General features: G+C 38.7%; 1 protein-coding gene across 1 annotated transcript in view; it reads left to right on the forward strand.

Annotated features, from left to right (window-relative positions):
- The window catches only part of LOC126482218 (Down syndrome cell adhesion molecule-like protein Dscam2), a 172,481-nt gene that overhangs the window by 115,312 nt on the left and 38,684 nt on the right, over positions 1 to 18,485 (forward strand). The window contains exons 13-14 of the mRNA XM_050106197.1: positions 13,001 to 13,186; positions 18,153 to 18,446. Coding sequence (XP_049962154.1) covers positions 13,001 to 13,186; positions 18,153 to 18,446 — 480 coding nt within the window. The remainder of the gene's footprint in view (positions 1 to 13,000; positions 13,187 to 18,152; positions 18,447 to 18,485) is intronic.

Consider the following 18,485-nt stretch of genomic DNA (forward strand, 5'->3'; position numbering starts at 1 on the left):
TTGCAGTATACTATTCTTCATTTACCAGTTTAAAACCTTTTCTTAATTTTTCCTGTACACTTGGTTCAGGTCTAATAAAGGGTTATTTTTCATAGACTTGGGAAAATTCTTTTTCACCTACATCCACAACTAGCTCTTCCTAGATATTCATTTGGAATAACTTTGAGGGCATTCACAGTTTTGCATTCTTATGATCTGTCAACATATAACCTAACTGTGCAGTTTTTAATTATTTTTTATTTATCTGCATGGAATTCCTTGAATCTATACTGTGGTAAATCATAAGGATGTGTAATGAGTCAGCTTTAGAAACATGTTGTTGTTATGGTCTTCAGCCCTGAGACTGGTTTGATGCAGCTCTCCATGCTACTCTATCCTGTGCAAGCCTCTTCATCTCCCAGTACCTACTGCAGCCTACATCCTTCTGAATCCACTTAGTGTATTCATCTCTTGTTCTCCCTCTATGATTTTTACCCTCCACACTGTCCTCCAGTACTAAATTGGTGATCCCTTGATGCCTCAGAACATGTCCTACCAACCGATTCCTTCTTCTAGTCAATTCTATTCAATACCTCCTCATTAGTTATGTGATCTACCCATCTGATCTTCAGCATTCTTCTGTAGCACCACATTTTGAAAGCTTCTATTCTCTTCTTGTCTAAACTATTTATCATCCATGTTTCACTTCCATACATGGCTACGCTACATACAAATACTTTCAGAAACGACTTCCTGACACTTAAATCAATACTGGATGTTAAAAAATTTCTCTTCTTCAGAAACACTTTCCTTGCCATTGCCAGTCTACATTTTATATCCTCTCTACTTCGACCATCATCAGTTATTTTGCTCCCCAAATAGCAAAACTCCTTTACTACTTTAAGTGTTTCATTTCCTAATCTAATTCCCTCAGCATCACCCGACTTCATTCGACTACATTCCATTATCCTCATTTTGCTTTTGTTGATGTTCATCTTATATCCTCCTTTCAAGGCACTGTCCATTCCATTCAACTGCTCTTCCAAGTCCTTTGCATAGAGATACAATAAATATATTTACAATAACAAAAATTCAGCATAAATTAATAAATAAACTTACGTAGAAAAACATTCATACACTGTCCACCTTCAGCAAGAATTATGAATTTTATCATTCAAAATAGAAATTCAAATGACAATACAAATTTCGAAAACCAGTCATTGATTTATCTGCAGTTACTCATCAAGAAACAAAAGGACTTTTCATAGCATATTTTCTTAATTTATGTATAAATGTAGGCAAGATATTAGGTAAACTTTGATATCTGATGGATGAGAGTTGAACATTATTGTGGCAGAATAATGAATTGTACAAGACTTACATGTTTTAACCCCTATGTAAATCATTTTACGACCTTGTATGGTGATTATGGTATCCACTATTAGATGTAAAAAGAGAATGGTTATTAGAGATATAAAACGTCAAAGAAAACTAGTTTTGATATCAATATAATGGAAGGAAACATTCCACGTGGGAAAAATTATATATAAAAACAAAGATGAGGTGACTTACCGAACAAAAGCGCTGGCAGGTCGATAGACACACAAACAAACACAAACATACACACAAAATTCAAGCTTTCGCAACAAACTGTTGCCTCATCAGGAAAGAGGGAAGGAGAGGGGAAGACGAAAGGAAGTGGGTTTTAAGGGAGAGGGTAAGGAGTCATTCCAATCCCGGGAGCGGAAAGACTTACCTTAGGGGGAAAAAAGGACAGGTATACACTCGCACACACGCACATATCCATCCACACATACAGACACAAGCAGACATATTCTTTAAATATGTCTGCTTGTGTCTGTATGTGTGGATGGATATGTGCGTGTGTGCGAGTGTATACCTGTCCTTTTTTCCCCCTAAAGTAAGTCTTTCCGCTCCCGGGATTGGAATGACTCCTTACCCTCTCCCTTAAAACCCACTTCCTTTCGTCTTCCCCTCTCCTTCCCTCTTTCCTGATGAGGCAACAGTTTGTTGCGAAAGCTTGAATTTTGTGTGTATGTTTGTGTTTGTTTGTGTGTCTATCGACCTGCCAGCGCTTTTGTTCAGTAAGTCACCTCATCTTTGTTTTTATATATAAAACTAGTTTTGAGATGTTTTGGTTAATATTTTGAACTTATGGAATAGATTTCTGCTAGGACATATTGGGTGAACATGACTCATTATTCTAACAGCCCTCTTTTGTCTCACAAGGATTTTTTTGGCTGAAGGTTGATTCCCCTAGCAACATGATAGGGTGAAAATTACCAAAATAAGCAGCTTTGATAGCAACCATATCACTAGCATGGGTAATTGCACACAATGCGTAAGCTGCAAAACTGATCTTTTATGAAGATCGAAAGTAAGCCCAGACTAGTTTAACTTGCCATCAGCTGGAATGCCCACAAAATTAGAAGATTCATGATGTAATGTATAAAATTATCATAGTTCTAGTGGATTGCTTCATTTTCTTCTTGAGAGACATGGAATTGCATGTATTGAGTTTTTTTCAATATTTAGCATTAAGCCATTAGGCTTAGATGTCTACAGGTAAAGTATTGCACTTATTTTCTAGTTTCTTCGCTGTTCAGCTTTCAAACAGAATTGTAGTATCGGCAAAATGTGCAAATTCATATTTTCATATGTTTATATGTTCATATGTTTATTTATTAGCCATTCAGCATGTTTACCATGCAGTTGGCTTTGTCAAAGTACATTTTACATATTTCATATAAGTATAGTTGTTACTAATTTTTAGATTATACATTATGCATACATATAAATACATCTTTTTAGTAGTTAGTAATTTGTACATCTTACTCACATCATCATTTTACATATACATAAATACATATTATTGCACTTAATGTTCGTGCAAAGTGGGAATCATCAGTTAAGATAAACAGACAAGGCCCCAAAATGGATCCACGTGGCACTCTACCCTTTAACGTGTGCCATCATATGAAACAGGATGCCATAAATATCATTAAATATCACCTTCTGCTTTGTATAATGCATATATAATTCAATTCACCTGCCAATGCTACCATTCAAACCATAACAGTTGGTCTTTCGTAAGACAATCTTGTAGTCTGCACAGTTATCCAAGCAGTATTGTGTGATCCTATGGGGGTCTCTTTTTAGAGCAAGAATTATTCATTGTCAGGTTCTTTCTAATGAACAGATCCAACAAATTTTGTGCTGTAGCCATGGTACCTATTTCACAAAGACCCATCTTGAATACAAAGCCTTTCTGCTTTAAAACCAACCAGTGCACTAAAATCATATGTTACAGTTAGATTTTCCCAATCTGGGTGTGCTTCCAAGTTGGTCAGGAATTTGGGCTTTTCCTCTATTTAATATCATACTCATGGGTTGTTAATTTGGATCACACTACATTTTGTTCCTCTCAAGCTCATAAACAATTTGATTACTCTTTTTCTTACAAGCTCAGCCTGGGTGCAAGCATCTATGTCTGTGTAAAGTAAATTACGTATTCAGCAAATTTACGTCTTCAGGTATCCACAAGGATGTGTTTACAAGTTTAGATGTGCAGAGGAAGATGCTCATTTACAAGCACATTTATATGTAAATAAGTAGGATGCAGATACTTGAGGAACATAACAGTGTATATAGGGCCATCATTAATGTCAATAACACAAATCATATTAGAATTCAGTAAAGAAAGGAGAAAAAACTAACAATTATCAAGTGGCAAATGATATAGGGCTACCATACATATGGACTTTTCCAGACACATCCTCTTTTTGGGCAGGGCTACCATACATATGGATTTTTCCAGATAGGTCCTAATTTTGGGCCCTAAAATTTGCACCTGGAAGGAATTTTAAGGTATGTTAATACGTCTGTGCTGGAGCCTGCTACTAGTGTGAGTGTGACTGCGCTGAGTGTAGTTAAATCAACCACCAACTGTATCAGCACGAGCTGGCTACTAGTGGCTGCCTGTAGGAAGTGCGCATAAGACACAGTCTCCATCAGACCATGTACTGGCGACTCATGCTTATATATGTGCAGAGCAGCACTGACTCATCCTCACTTTGTTCTTTTAGTTTGTACTGCTCACATCAGCTGTCCTGCGTATTGCTTATGTTGCACCTTCTGTATGATTCTTTTGTCTTCTTATGTGTGGAGTCACTAGAGGCTTATTTCTGTTATTGTATGGATGTTTATGACTAAAGCCATATTTGTGTTACCTGGATCAGTTTTGTTTATTACTTGGTTACTACACAATTGGCAGCAGGGATGGGGTGGTTTCCATGTGTGCAGTCCTTAAGTGTGGTTTCACCAAGTTTAGTCGTCATGGGTGCTGTGCTACCGGTCCTGACTGAACAGCTTACTTTGGCATTGACCACAATGTCAGCTTTGTTTAACATACAGGTGAAGGTTCCACAAGTCTAGCCACTTATTATTCCTCCACAACTTGATTCAGCCGAGGATTGGGGGGCTTATGAAAAGACTCAGAAAGTACTGTTTGGTTTTGGTGTGACAGACTTGAATTTGTGTCGTGGTGTGGTCCTAGCACATCAGTATGCCGATGGCTCAGAACAACCTGTTGCTTTCACCTTTATCCCTCTCTCCAGCCCAGCAATGTTACTTTCAGGTGAAACAAGAGGCTCTCATCATAGTCTACGCTGTCCAGAAATTTAAGAGTGTTTTTTTCCCCTCTCTCCAAGTTTCACCTTATTACTGACTATAAACCCTTGGTTTTCTTGGTTTCCTCACTTCTGTGCCTGACAAGGCAGCACTCTGTCTGCAATGCTGGGCATTGCTCTTGGTCTCACTTCAATTACAAAATCCATTTTCAAACTTTGTCTAAAGATGCCAATGTGGATGCCCTGTCCTGCCTTCCTGTGGGTCCTGATCCTGACTTTGAGCATGAAGAATTGCATTGCTTCCATCTTAATATTGCATTGCAGGCCACAACCAAGAGATCCCAATTACAAGCTCGCGCACAGCAGCTGCTGTCCCAGTTTGTAACCTCCTCCTCTCTTATCGACCTTAATGACAGTGAAAAATTAAACCGCGTGTACCTAATGGAAATTTGGGAAAAGCAATCGTCACTGAAGTTAATCTGTCGGTAAAGAGGGAGGAAAGGGTTACATCTAATTGAAAGGAAAAATGCAAATGAAACTGGTGGAAATTAATTTTGAAAAGGGGTAAAGTTAATAAAGAAAGTAAATGTGCGGCCGTCATGTTGACAATTAATTGGCATTAATTAGATATTTGAGATTTGGGGAAAATTACGGTCGCCAGTCCTATGGACAGCTACTATAGTAACTGAAAAAGAAAGGTTATTACACATATAATTAGCACTAGAAGCGTGGCAACTGAAGGTTGACACATGTAGTGTGAAAACTGAAAGTTTGTCAGAAGTAATAAATTTCGCTACACTTTGACTTAATTTAGCAAAAGAAGTAACAAAACCGGAAAATTGAAAGTTAATTTAGTGACTGAAATTAATAGTGAGCTTTGTTTCTGAAGCACATCGAAATTCAGTAAAATATGGTTAGTCTTGGGCTACCTCAACAATCATTTCAAAAGCTACTTGAATCTACGCAAGTTAGAAATAAGAGATTTAACTTTGAACTTGAATTAAATGATTCTGAACAATTAACAATAGTAAAATTTAGTATGTACCAAGCTGAGCTGCAGTCACAGGTAAGCTAAAATACGGTAACAAAACTTGCACTCTTAATTTGTGCTTGTGTAATCTAAATATTGTAGCCAGCTATGAATACCTTAACTGAACTTTGAAATTAAAGCAGTGAAATCGAATGATATTACTTTAATGCCAGCGTTTGAATTTCAATGACACTCAGGTTCATTCCGGAAAAGGAAGGGCCCTGCTTGGTAATGCAGTTGGGACAATGAGCAACAAAGGTTCATGCTATGTTGCTGTAATTTAGTGAGAAAAATTTAACAGTTTGAAAAGCTGAGGTCTGCCATACAGTTCTAAAACTTTATGTGCTACCAGTCTTCCTTGTTGGTTGATTGAAGGTTTGAAGCCGTCAATCAAGGAGGTGGCGACAGTCACTCATTGTCGGCCATCACTGTTGCAGAAGCTGGATGTTGGCGCGCCTTCTTCTCAACACGGTCTCCAGCTGAAACGGGCTCTTGGTGTGTGCCAGCTAATGCCTTCCGTCCACGACACCGTGTCAGAAACTAACATAGCAAGTCGATCGCAATTACATGCTGCCAAACCCCGAAAGCGCGGCAACTCGCGGGAGCGTCACACAACACACCTGCTCCACTGCCCTACTCCCGCCAGACTCCCTCTCTGCCCCGCGCTCCACGCAGCAGAGTTAACACTACCCAAAGATCCTAAACACTTTGGTTCTCCACACGACCTATCGATGCAATCGTTTGATAGCATAGTTTTCCCTAGGCAAGACCCAGCGTAAAAATACAAATAATATTTACAAAACAAACCAATTATACATTGACATAAATGCATAAAAATATGTATATATATATATATATATATATATATATATATATATATATATATATATATATATATATATATATATATATATATATATATATATATATATACAAATAGTAAAACAATTACAATACATAAAGACACAGAAATGTCATACCTTCAGGTAACAAAATAAGGAAAAAAATTATAGTACAATAGATGGAAATAGGAGAATATGCATTTCCGGCGTTACAAGTTCTTTGCCATGTGGTTCGGTTTGTTCAACAAGGCTGGCCAGATAAGCCGCTGGCTCAGTCTTTGGTCTCTGTGTGCAACTATTTTTCCTTATAGTATTACCTCTCTGTTTTTGACAGTGTTTTGTTATTGTTCACGGAAGACCTCTCCCCTAAAGAGACATATGTTTTTCAGCTAGGGATTGATGACAAAATTCTCAGTTTTCTTGCGGCTTGTGAACAGTGTGGCAGCCAGTAGGTAGCTCCCCAGGCACTCCATGTCCTCCTGGCCCACTCCAGGGCAGCCATGAGAATGCATTCATGTTTATTTCATGGGTCCTTTATTGAATTCCTATTGGCTCTTGGTTGTGGATGTATTTTCCCGGTTTCCTTACATTTTCTGGTGTGTATCAACATTGGCTGAGGCCACAATTCATAAGCTTTTGAGGGTTTTTCTTCTTTTGAGGGGTTATCTTGTACCGTAGTTTCAAATAATGGGCCTCAGCTTGAATTCCTATTGGCTCTTGGTTGTGGATATATTTTCCCGGTTTCCTTACATTCTCTGGTGTGTGTCAACATTGGCTGAGGTCACAATTCATAAGCTTTTGAGGGTTTTTCTTCTTTTGAGGGGTTGTCTTGTACCTTAGTTTCCAATAATGGGCCTCAGCTCATTTCTCACACCTTTCAATTGCTTTGTTCTTGTCACAGAATTCATCATGTTACAGTTCCACCATTCCACCCTCCATTAAAATAGTGAGGTGGAAAAACTAGTGTGTACATGTAAGTCCCAAATGAAAAGTTTTTGTGGATTCTTTGCCAGACGAAACCCTTCCCTGCATTCTGAGCGCCTATTGCTTCATGCCTACCGGGAAGGGTACCTGGCTGAGCTGGTTCACTGCTGGCAGCCACACAGGCCCCTCTACCTTCTGTGGCCTGTGCCACACCTGCCACAGTCAGGTTCGTCTGGCCACTTCACAGTGGGATTGCTGGTGTGGGCATGAGGGCTTGGTCACCAGCCCAAGTGGATACCATCCAATGTTGTTACCCGCCAGTGATAACATCTTTGTGATGTCTGTATGGCTGATTGGCTGGTAGAGTACCACTTTGATCAGTTATGCCCCCGCTTGTCACCGGATGCTACCAGTTTGCAGGTACAACCACTATCACTGCAGCCTGCCCCATAACCCTCCACCCTGAGCCCGTCCTCACCTGCTATGGAGGCACACCCATCCCACTGGCTTCCTCCCCCATGTGTAGCACCCTGCAGTTCCATCTTCCTAGCACCAGTTGCCAGTCTGTCTCCAGCCTTGGGTAGTTGCTGCAGACTGCTGTTCCAGTAGGGCTGCCTCCATCAGCTCTCTTGCCATCATCACTGGTGGGTCCAGCCCTGTCTCCTCTGCACTGAGACCTGCCCACTGATGATGACACAGAAATGGTGATGGCACCTTACTCCCCGATGATGTCACTGGGTGCTGCATGGGATGCCCCCCGCAGGCGTGCCTGCATTCCTCTGGTGTTCACCTGGCACATCATCCCACCCTTGCTGTTGGCACTGGCTGCTGCCACTCCATATCCAATTGATGCATCTCTCATTAGGTCACTGGCATCTCCTCCATCAACAGGCACCCTCTTCACATGAGGGAGAGGTGTACTATATCCTGCTACTAGTGTGTATGAGTGTGAGTGTGCCTGGTGTAGTATCACTGCATGTGTGTACTTAAATCAACCACCAGCTATCTCAGCATGGACTGGCCACTAGAGGCTGCCTGTAGGAAGCATGTACATGGCACTGTCTCTGCCACGCCATCTACCGGCAACTCATGCCTATATATGCATGGAGCAGTGCTGACTCACACTCACTGTGTTCTTATAGTTTGTACCACTCACATCAGTTGTTCTGTGCATCACTTATGTTGCATTTTCTGTGTGATTCTTTTGTCTTGTTATGTGTGAATCATGAGAGGCTTATTTCTGTTATTGTTCAGAGGTTTGTGGCTAAAGCCATATTTGTGTTATGTGGATCAGTTTTGTGTATTACTTATTTACTTTAGTCTGGAATTTTGAGTCATTTTAGTTCAAAATAAATTATGCAACACTGGTTCAGTGCAGTGTCTGACATTGGCAAAACCACATTTGGACACATAAGTCTCTACACTACTCTCTCTCTCTCTCTCTCTCTCTCTCTCTCTCTGTCTCAAAATATTGTTACTATTATGTGTAATTTTTAATAAGTGGAAATTGGGCCAGTATTGTCAGTGCTGAACAAGACGGTGGAAATTCTTTCCCCCATACCCCTTCTCTCCCAGTGATGACTCATATTCTGTTTTTCCTCCTCTTCCTGCACCACCTAAGATAAGGTTTCATGGTGTTGCGCATAGATATTCCCAGTCATTGTTTGGCCATGATTTCAGGAATGAGCTGGTGTTTAATAAGCTATTAAACTAATAACAAATATGCCTGGAAGGAAGTGCTGGTTTGCTGTAAAACTAAAAGAAAAGTATCCTTGTTTTATAGACATAGCAGGAATGAATTGGAATGTGAATGTACGTTTTGTAAAAATGGACTGGATATTGATGTGACAAATTCACTGCAGCAATATTTGGACTCCACAACAGCTGTTAAGAATATCTTCAGAAGTGGTTGACTCCATGCAAGATTTCACATATTTTATGTAGATATCTCTTCAAAAATCACCTGAATGGAAGGACTTAGAATCAACCATTAAATATCTTTTGGATAAAGGTGTACATGTAGGTGACACAAAATGTCTTAATGAGCACTGCTGCCTGAAGAAGTTTGTAAATGAAGAACATGAGTGTAACCATGATTTACCATATGTTCTGAGAAATTCATACATTCTTTCTACCACTCAGAACTGCTAAAAGTGGCTTCTTCTTCTTCTTTTCTTTTCTTCTTCTTCGTCTTCTCTCTCTCTCTCTCTCTCTCTCTCTCTCTCTCTCTCTCTCTTTTTTCCATCCTACAATGCAAGACTTTTCTTTCTAATCCTGAGTCACTGGGCAAAATAAACGAGCAGTTTGTCTGTGCACTTCCTGTTGCAAGTACAACATGATTATAAAATTGTTAGTGGCAAAGAGTCCCACAGCTATCTAATGAATGACTAATGACTATTAAGGAAGATAAGCTGTACTCTTGGGCTACTCTTAACAAAGTGCAAATGACGGGAAACATATAATAAGGTGTGTAATTGTTTCTAAATATAAAAATGTAGAAATAAAGCATACCTATAGTTTGTTCACATTTTCTTGACCTGTGAGCCCATTGTTCCAATCTTTTTCTTGGCAATAGAAGCAGGAAGACGCTGTGTCACATGCTGCTACTGCCAGCCTATACAACCCTACAACAATGGTGTTATAACAGTTTTAATTTAATTTCATATTCATTGCTACAAATGCCACATCTTTTGAACATGAATATCTCTTTAATAAGCTTTTAGGAAACCTTGTTGTTACCACACATTATTTCTACCACAAGAGATGATCAGTACCGCTGAGCGTGATAGCAGAAGCATTCCCTCATACCTCTCCTCAGCCTGCTGTAGTCTAGTGCTTCTTGCTCTGCTCTCTGAGCCCACCAAAGTTTACACGTCAACAATAGGTGAACAGTCAGTGGTTCTCAATGTAAATATTGGTACTGTAGGAGTCTGGGTCTGTTTCGAAAAAGCTGTGTTAGAATGTGTTTTTATGAGGGCAACCAATTTTTTTTATCTTTTCTAGGTCACTACATTCATCAAATATGCATACAGAAGTGATTCCTACAATTTATTAACTGAAAACTATTTGTGATGGTAAATTCCACTCCTTTTGTCAGTTTTCCACTGTTAATGTATAGTAGTAAATAGTTGTTGTATGTCCACTGAATAAAATATCCTCTTTTAATTATAAAATATGGAAGTGTCCTCTTTTTATATTCTAAAATATAGAAAGTGTCCTCTTTTTCGCAATCCAAAATATGGGAGACTTAACCTAGGAATTTTTTGTCATTTGACAGAACATAAGAAATATATTAGGAAATTTCTGTTAGGATTTAGTTTTAGGGAGTAAAGGAGATCACTGACTGAACAACAGAAGCATTGAGTCATGTGCACACATGTGTATGAGCTAGGCACTTGACGCACAGTTGCCAGAGGCATTGGGGACTGGGGCACAGTGAACATGATGTGGAGGTATGGTGATAAGAGATAGGAAGGGGAAATTGTTGGTTGTATGGTGTGGGGACAGTGATCTAACAGAGACTGAGGCCAGGAGGATTGTGGAAGTGAAGGTGTATCACATCTGTGTAGTTCAGAAGGGTGGTGGAGAGAAGGATCCAGATGGCTTGGGTTGTCAAGTAGCCATTGAAATCAAGCATGTAGTGTTCAGGCACATGTTGTGCCACTGGGTGGTAGAATTTGTTTTTGACCACAGTTTGGTGGTGGCCGTTCATTCTGCTGGACACCTGGTCAGTTGTCATACCAACAGAAAATCTGTGCAGTGATTGCATCAGAGTTGGTGTATGACATGGTTGCTTTCACAAGTAGCTGGTTCTCTGGTACAGTATGATAAGCCTGTGACCAGACTGGAATAGGAGGTACTGGGTGGGTGAATGGGCAAGTCTTGCACATGGGTCTTCTCAGCGATGTGATCCCTTTGGCAAGAGGCTGGGAGTGGGAGTGCCATGAACATAAGAAATGTCAAATGCTTTACAGGAATTAAATACTATGGTGATCCAATAAGTTTCCCAGGGGCCATCAACAAAGAGAACATGCAGATACGTAGGAACATTTACTAAAAGTGATACAGAAACCATTGGCCTTCTTCTCAGCATAGTCACCAACAGAAATAAGGCATTTTTCACACCATGCCTTTGTATTCCTGGGTAACAGAAGGTTGCTGCACAGGGTTAGAACAAGCATATGAAAGCTGTCTTACACTGAAAAATGTTGATTGATAGTCGTATCTTCAGGCACAAGAAAATATGGAGATATTGGAAGTACAAACAGTAGTACACGATGGATGGTAAAAAAACTTTACAGCCTAATTTATGCAGGAAATGAACTGTACCTGGATAAGAATTTTCATGGATTGACAAAATATCTACACTGTCCACCCCACTGCTCTTGTTTTCAATGGTCTTTTCAAATTCTTGCAGAGTTTCATAATTATGGTAGTTCCCAGTTCCATAGTGCAAGTAGCAACTGCTCAACAATGTCATCACTGATGAACAATGGCTACCTATTGCACTCTTCCCTGTGGACAGTTTGACAACTCTGGATAATATTGTGCACTAACAATACAGCTGCTGTATGCTCATGATGTTGTGTCCATATACTAAACAGAGCTGACAATGAATTTAAATGATGCCACTTCAATTATTCAAATTTTATTATTGATCTAATTTCATGGCAGGAGAAGGAATCAGAGCTGTCTTTGTCAAAAGAAACAGTAACAGCACTTGAGTTAATTAAACTCCTATACAGGGAAGCCACATCTTGAATTTCTCACTTGTATGTGCTTGACTTTTTTGCATGGCCTGCTGTCTTTTGATAGGGTGGGAACGTTGCATTTAGAATAACTCTGCAGAAAAGCCATTTGTGACCTCAGCTCAAGAGAAGATACTGCCTGTTAGAGAAATTAATGCTAATGAGTAATTAATGTAACAGCCTATAGTCATGCAATACTGTATTAAAGGAATCTTAATTCATTCCACACCCCAAGAGTTAAAAATGAATAATAAAGACGTGTATTTGAACAAATTTGGCTTATTGAGACAACTATGGCATTAAAGCCACAAATTCGTGCTAAAATGTAGTCCATTGTTTTGAAAATGCCATGGGAATTTATTGAAGGGCAACCAGAAATTATGTGGATTTTATTTTAATTGTTTCATTTAATATGCTTCATAATTTGTCATCATAGTGTACTTATCATGAATACTTTCTAAACCACTGGAACATGCCGAGACCTTAGAAGTACTAATGTTATGAGGATGTATAACAGTGGTCTCTTTGTAATGCACAGAATATAACCTCTTGATTGGGTTACTTATACCATCAATTTCAGAAAAAAATCTGTATTTTAATACCACTTAGAAGTTACATTTCCTATTTCTAGTTCCTCCCACACTGTTCTTTGTTACAACGAGTGAGTAAGGTTTGGCAGGAAGACTACTGCAAAGTTGATGCTGTTTGTCACAATCTAGTTTACTCCCCGTCTTTTTTCTGATCCTGTTGTTAGTAAAAACTGCTTTCAAACTTGAGCATAGTAGATTCAAACAGTCTTTTTGATGTTCAATATAACTTTATTTTCAGGTTATAGCTTACATTTCAAACGAGAATTTGGTGAATGGGAAAAAATGATTCTGCATGCTGAAGACAACCACTTTAATCTAGAGAACCTCCAGTGTGGCTCAAAGTATCAGCTTTATATTCAGGCTTTCAATCAAGCTGGACACAGCAACCCCACAGATACTCTGTTTGCTTACACACAAGGAAAAGGCAAGTAATTTGAAACTGGCATAGAAATAGTTTTTTAATAAGTCATTTACCTTTTTACATTCAGTAACAACACATGTACAATATGGTAGGCAGTATAAATACATGGTGTTTCATGTATGATGTAAACACTATGTCCATTGTTGCATGGGAATTAATACCAGGAGTCAGGTTCTAACTGTCACATATTCTCTGGCCCATTCCTTGGACTCTAACAGGGTGGTGTCTCAGCTTTTGATGAAGTAGACGAAATAGGATTGCTCTTGGAAAGGAGACTGAGAAAATTGTTGCACTGTTAACCAGTTGGGAGTCACAGAGTGTGTGACCTTATTATGAGTAAAGTTCCTGCCTTCAAAACACCTTGTATAGTTGTCACAGATGCAGTGGCAGAATGTGCTCTTGGATTATCCTGCATGAAATAACTACAGGTCATTTCAAACAATGGAAAACCTAAGGTTGGAATAATAACAGCATGAATTAGGAGAGACTGTTACTCACCACATAAAGGAGGCATTGGGCAGCAAACAGGCACATTTAAATGAACATGTAATAGTAAACAAAGCTTAGTCTGTCTGCCACTCAACACCTCCATAGGTTATTTTGTTAGTAATTAATTCCCGGAAAAGAGATTGCAGTATCCTGTTTACTTACCTATCAGAAGTTATGGTTTGGTTGAAAATGATCAGTCAGATAACTTATGCTGCACTAACTGCACACCACACTCCTGTTTTCACATCTTGAGGTTACTTATGAGAATTTGCAGAACTGCAGCTTCAGTTGTTCTGCAAGTTCATATATTCTAATAAATGCAGCATGATTCAAGAGAAGGAAAGAGCATTTCATGATCAATCAGCCTCTCTGTCACCCCCAAATTGCAGTAGCATGTTGCATTAGTCATGTTGAGCAACAGATTCATATGGTTCTGGTTTGATTCTGTGCACAGCTCTGCAAACATGCTGCTAATGCACCGGGCTGGAGTGGTAACTCATAGATTTCTTTCTAATGCCTCTCCTCAGTTATCCAATTTGGCTAAAGACAATATGCCACTTGTCAGAGTCCAAGGAATGGGCCTTAACTTATGCAGCGAAGGGACCTGCTTATTCTGTATTAGTTTCCTTGCAGTGCTGGATACAACAACTGTATCGTATATGAAACACTATGTACATGGCATTTATTTGATTTCAAATGCACAGTTTCATGTTCAGAATGAGAATCAGTCAGTGGACAGACACAGTTTTTGGTATAATATTGATGTGCACAAGATAAGGAATTTGTGAAATATTTTACCTAAAAAACAGCAAAACATAACACACTATGTTTCACATCATATTACAGCAAGAATTAAATAGAATAGAACACAACTGAGAAGCATAGTGATGAAATAAACTATCCACCCAAAAAGTTCCAAGACTGATTTTATTTCTGGCATATTAGTGACATCAGTGCAATAACTGTGGTGGCAGCTTGAATTAACAATTGTAAACAACAAATTTGCCTTCGACCCAATCTGTTGTCAACTGGAAGTGGTAAGTAGTAAATGTATGACCATAGTGTGTCAATGTTGTCTCAAAAATCAAGTGTTCAAGACATACTCCAGAATGTTGCGAAGAAGAGAAAAGAGTACACATAGTTTATTCCACACAAATTGACTCCTCATCAAGAACAACATATGGACATCTGCTGCATCCTGATTGAAAGTCACAGTGTGGACAATTCTTTTCTAGAAAAGATCATCGTGGGTGGTGAGACATGGTGTTGTTTTATTGACAAAGTTCAGGAACTGAATGAAAGGTCAACACTTTGATGGCATAACCAACATTGAAGCCATTGTAACATGCAAGTTGAATGATATCTCAAAGAAATACTTTTCTGGCAGTTTTACATGGTTGTATGAACGTTCTATTCATTTTACTCAATCTGGAGGGGGGGGGGGCTATGTAGAACAACTGAAGCATTAAAACCATCATCTTCAGGTTTCTTCCTTTTTTTTATTAATCAGTCTTGAAACTTTTTGGACTGACAGGAATGATAAAAGCAATGAAAGAAAATGAATAGTGAAATTATTAGTGACAGAATTGGATAAATTTGGTACAAAACTGAAGGTTTCTATTTCTACATTTTATACTGTGTGTACACATTATCCTATCACATTCTTAACTTTTGTGCATTATATTGAGTACTTTCACAAACAGATTTTCTGTACTGCAAGAATCATAATTGTTAAAACAACCATTATTGTGTTTGTTTATGTAACCATGTGAAAGTAGCATTGTTTGGTTGTGGTATCTCAGGCAGATTGATTAGCAAGCTTTCCATAATTTATTATCCTCATTATCTTTTTCTGGACAAAGCAATTCAGTTTACATCCTACATCCAAGAACTTTTGATTTTACTAATATTTATCCTGTTGCTTTTATTGCAAATTAATGCTGATTTCTAACTGTGGGAAATAATACTAATGTTACCTAAAAAACCAGTCTGCCATAGCAGTGTCACAATTATAACCTATGTTTTAACTTGCACCCAGTATGGTTTTAGTTGTATTTATGAAATGGTATTTGTCTCCAACAACCTTCTAACAGAAAGTGTTGAAAGGTGATGAAAATAAGATAACAGGTCTTATTTTGGTGGTATTATGCAGGTGCAATGTAGGATTTTTTTTCACTGTCCTCTGTAATTGATGTGATTTTAGTAGTGCTGATGCCACATTGAACATTGCACACTTTGCACATTGCGCAGTTATAACCCATACCTGATAGTTAAATTACCATCTGTGTGGATTTTTACAGTCCCTTTACAACACAGTTGCAACCCTTTCTGCATATTCCAGAAAAGATAATACAACATTGAGTTTCTTGTGGTTCCTTCATCTTCAGACATAGAAAATTCATCGCCCATCTCATGCTGTGAAAAATCCGGGGTACTAGTACACATAATTCAAGCCACTTAAGTTCTGGGACATTTACAAAAAGAGCTTTGTCACTGACCATTAGTTTGCCAAGATAGGTACTCTGTAAACATATTTGGTACACATTTTGATCTGCAACTGTGAAACAGAGAAAACATCCAGAAACAACAAATTTTCATAAATACTACTCATATCTATATTGTCAGTAGTTCCCAAAAATTGTCAAGAGCTTTAAGCCCTAGGACAAGTGTAAATATCCTCCAGGCTTTCATTGAAGGCAATGTGGGTGTTAGTGGGTGTGAGAAGGCCTGTATTGGTCAGATATGTTGGACTATTTGAGTATTTGTTATTAGTCCTGTACATAGGAAGGACAACTGGAAAAGAAGGTGGTTGCTGAGCACATACAGTCATCTCTGAGGGTTCTCCCATGTGTTGGAATCTACAGAGCCAGATTTATTTATTTTGTGAATGAATACATGTGAGGTGTGTTAAAAAAGAAACTGAACTTTCACTGTATCAACTTTACTGCTTATTGTACAACATTTTAAGCATTGTCCCCTTCAAAATAGTTCCCTCTACTGGCAACATACCATTCCCATAATTTCTTCCAATTTTGGAACACTCCCTGGATCACATTTTGTGGGATGGTGTGCAGGTTTCACATCGCATTGTCTTGTATCACCTCTGTGGTTTGGAAATGACATCCTTTCAAAGTGTTTTTCAGTTTGGGAAACAGAAAAAAGTCTGCTGGGGCTAGGTTGGGAGAATACAGTGGAAGGGGCACAACTGGAATGGGGTGTTGTGCTAGATAGCTGCAGATAAGGAGTGACACGTGAGCTGGCACATTTTCATGATGCAACATCCAACTCTGGTTTTCCCACAATTCAGGCCTATTCCTGTACACAGTACCCCTCAATGCACTAGGATTCCCTTGTAGACTTCTTTGTTTACCTTCTGACCACACTGCACAAATTCATGATGGATAATACCTTTTTAGTCAAAAAACACTACCAACATCACCTTCATCTTTCGCTGACTCGTGTGCTTTTTTTGGACGTGGTAACACTTTGTCCACCCCCTGCAATGACAGCATCTTCATTTCAGCATCATAATCATACACCCACACCTCATCACCTAAAAAGTCCTGATTGTCATTAACAGTGTCAAGCAGTTCTTTGCACATTTCAACACAGGTCTGTTTTTGATCTTCAGTTAACAAACACAGTACAAATTTTGCACCGAACAGATGCATCTCAAGTTTTTCGCTTAAAATTTGATGGCATAATCCTACACTGAAGTCCGCCTCCTCAGCAACTTCCTGAACAGTTAAACGACAATTTCCACAAATCACAGCAAGGACGCTATCCACATGACCATCACCTGTTGCTGTGGAAGGACGTCCAGACTTGTAATCATCACAGACCAACTTCTGCTCTTTTGAATACATCTCGCATAATTCAGCATTGTACCAATGACATATCTGTTAAAGCAACCTTTCCTTTGACATAACTTAGTAGATAAACATCCTGTGTACTAAATTCTATAATGTTCTTTAATTCCAGAATTATGTGGGATTTGTGGTAGTAACTGAATGAACCATGACAGCTGTGGACTACATGAACATTATTGTGTACCATGTTCATCTCTTCATGCTTGATGTTTTCCCCAGTGGCAATGGCATCTTCCAGCAGGATAACCATTCACATCATAAGCCTAGAAGTGCACTACAGTGGTTCGAGGTGCATTATAGTGAATTCACATTGATGTCTTGGTCACCAAATTCATTTGATCCGAACCCGATGGAACACATCTGGAATGCTATGAGATGCCAGTTCTGCACTCTGTGGCACTCTTGAATTCAAGCTCAGTAAACAATTTTTGACCTCAGAAGAAATAACTTGAATAAAAACTACTTATTTTTAATTTATGTTAGAAAATTAACTGTACCACAACTACTTCTGAGCAGCTTCATCAACATATACCGTATAGTTTAGTTACCAAACTCAACTTAATCTCTTTAAATAATTTGACCATGTACTCTGCATTATATATATGTTACAGCTCCAGTTGCTCCAAACAAAGATGAATTTTTGGTAATAAATTCTACTTTTATACATCTAAATGTAAGGACATGGGACACTGGAGGATGTCCTATAACAACACTGGTAGTAGAATATAAACTGAAATCTGACAAGAAATGGACACTCGTCACGAATAATTTGAAGTACACAGAAGAGAAATTTTCTATTCTTGATCTTAATCCTGAGACAGAGTACCAGCTGCGAATTACTGCGCACAATAGTGCAGGCTCAACTGTATCCCTATATGATTTCATAACATCTTTCAGTGCCGGAGGTAAGTCTTGTATGGATTTCTGTTTAATGTACTCAGCTG

The sequence above is a fragment of the Schistocerca serialis genome, chromosome 5, assembly GCF_023864345.2.
Source record: "Schistocerca serialis cubense isolate TAMUIC-IGC-003099 chromosome 5, iqSchSeri2.2, whole genome shotgun sequence".
Taxonomy (NCBI): Eukaryota; Metazoa; Arthropoda; class Insecta; order Orthoptera; family Acrididae; genus Schistocerca; species Schistocerca serialis.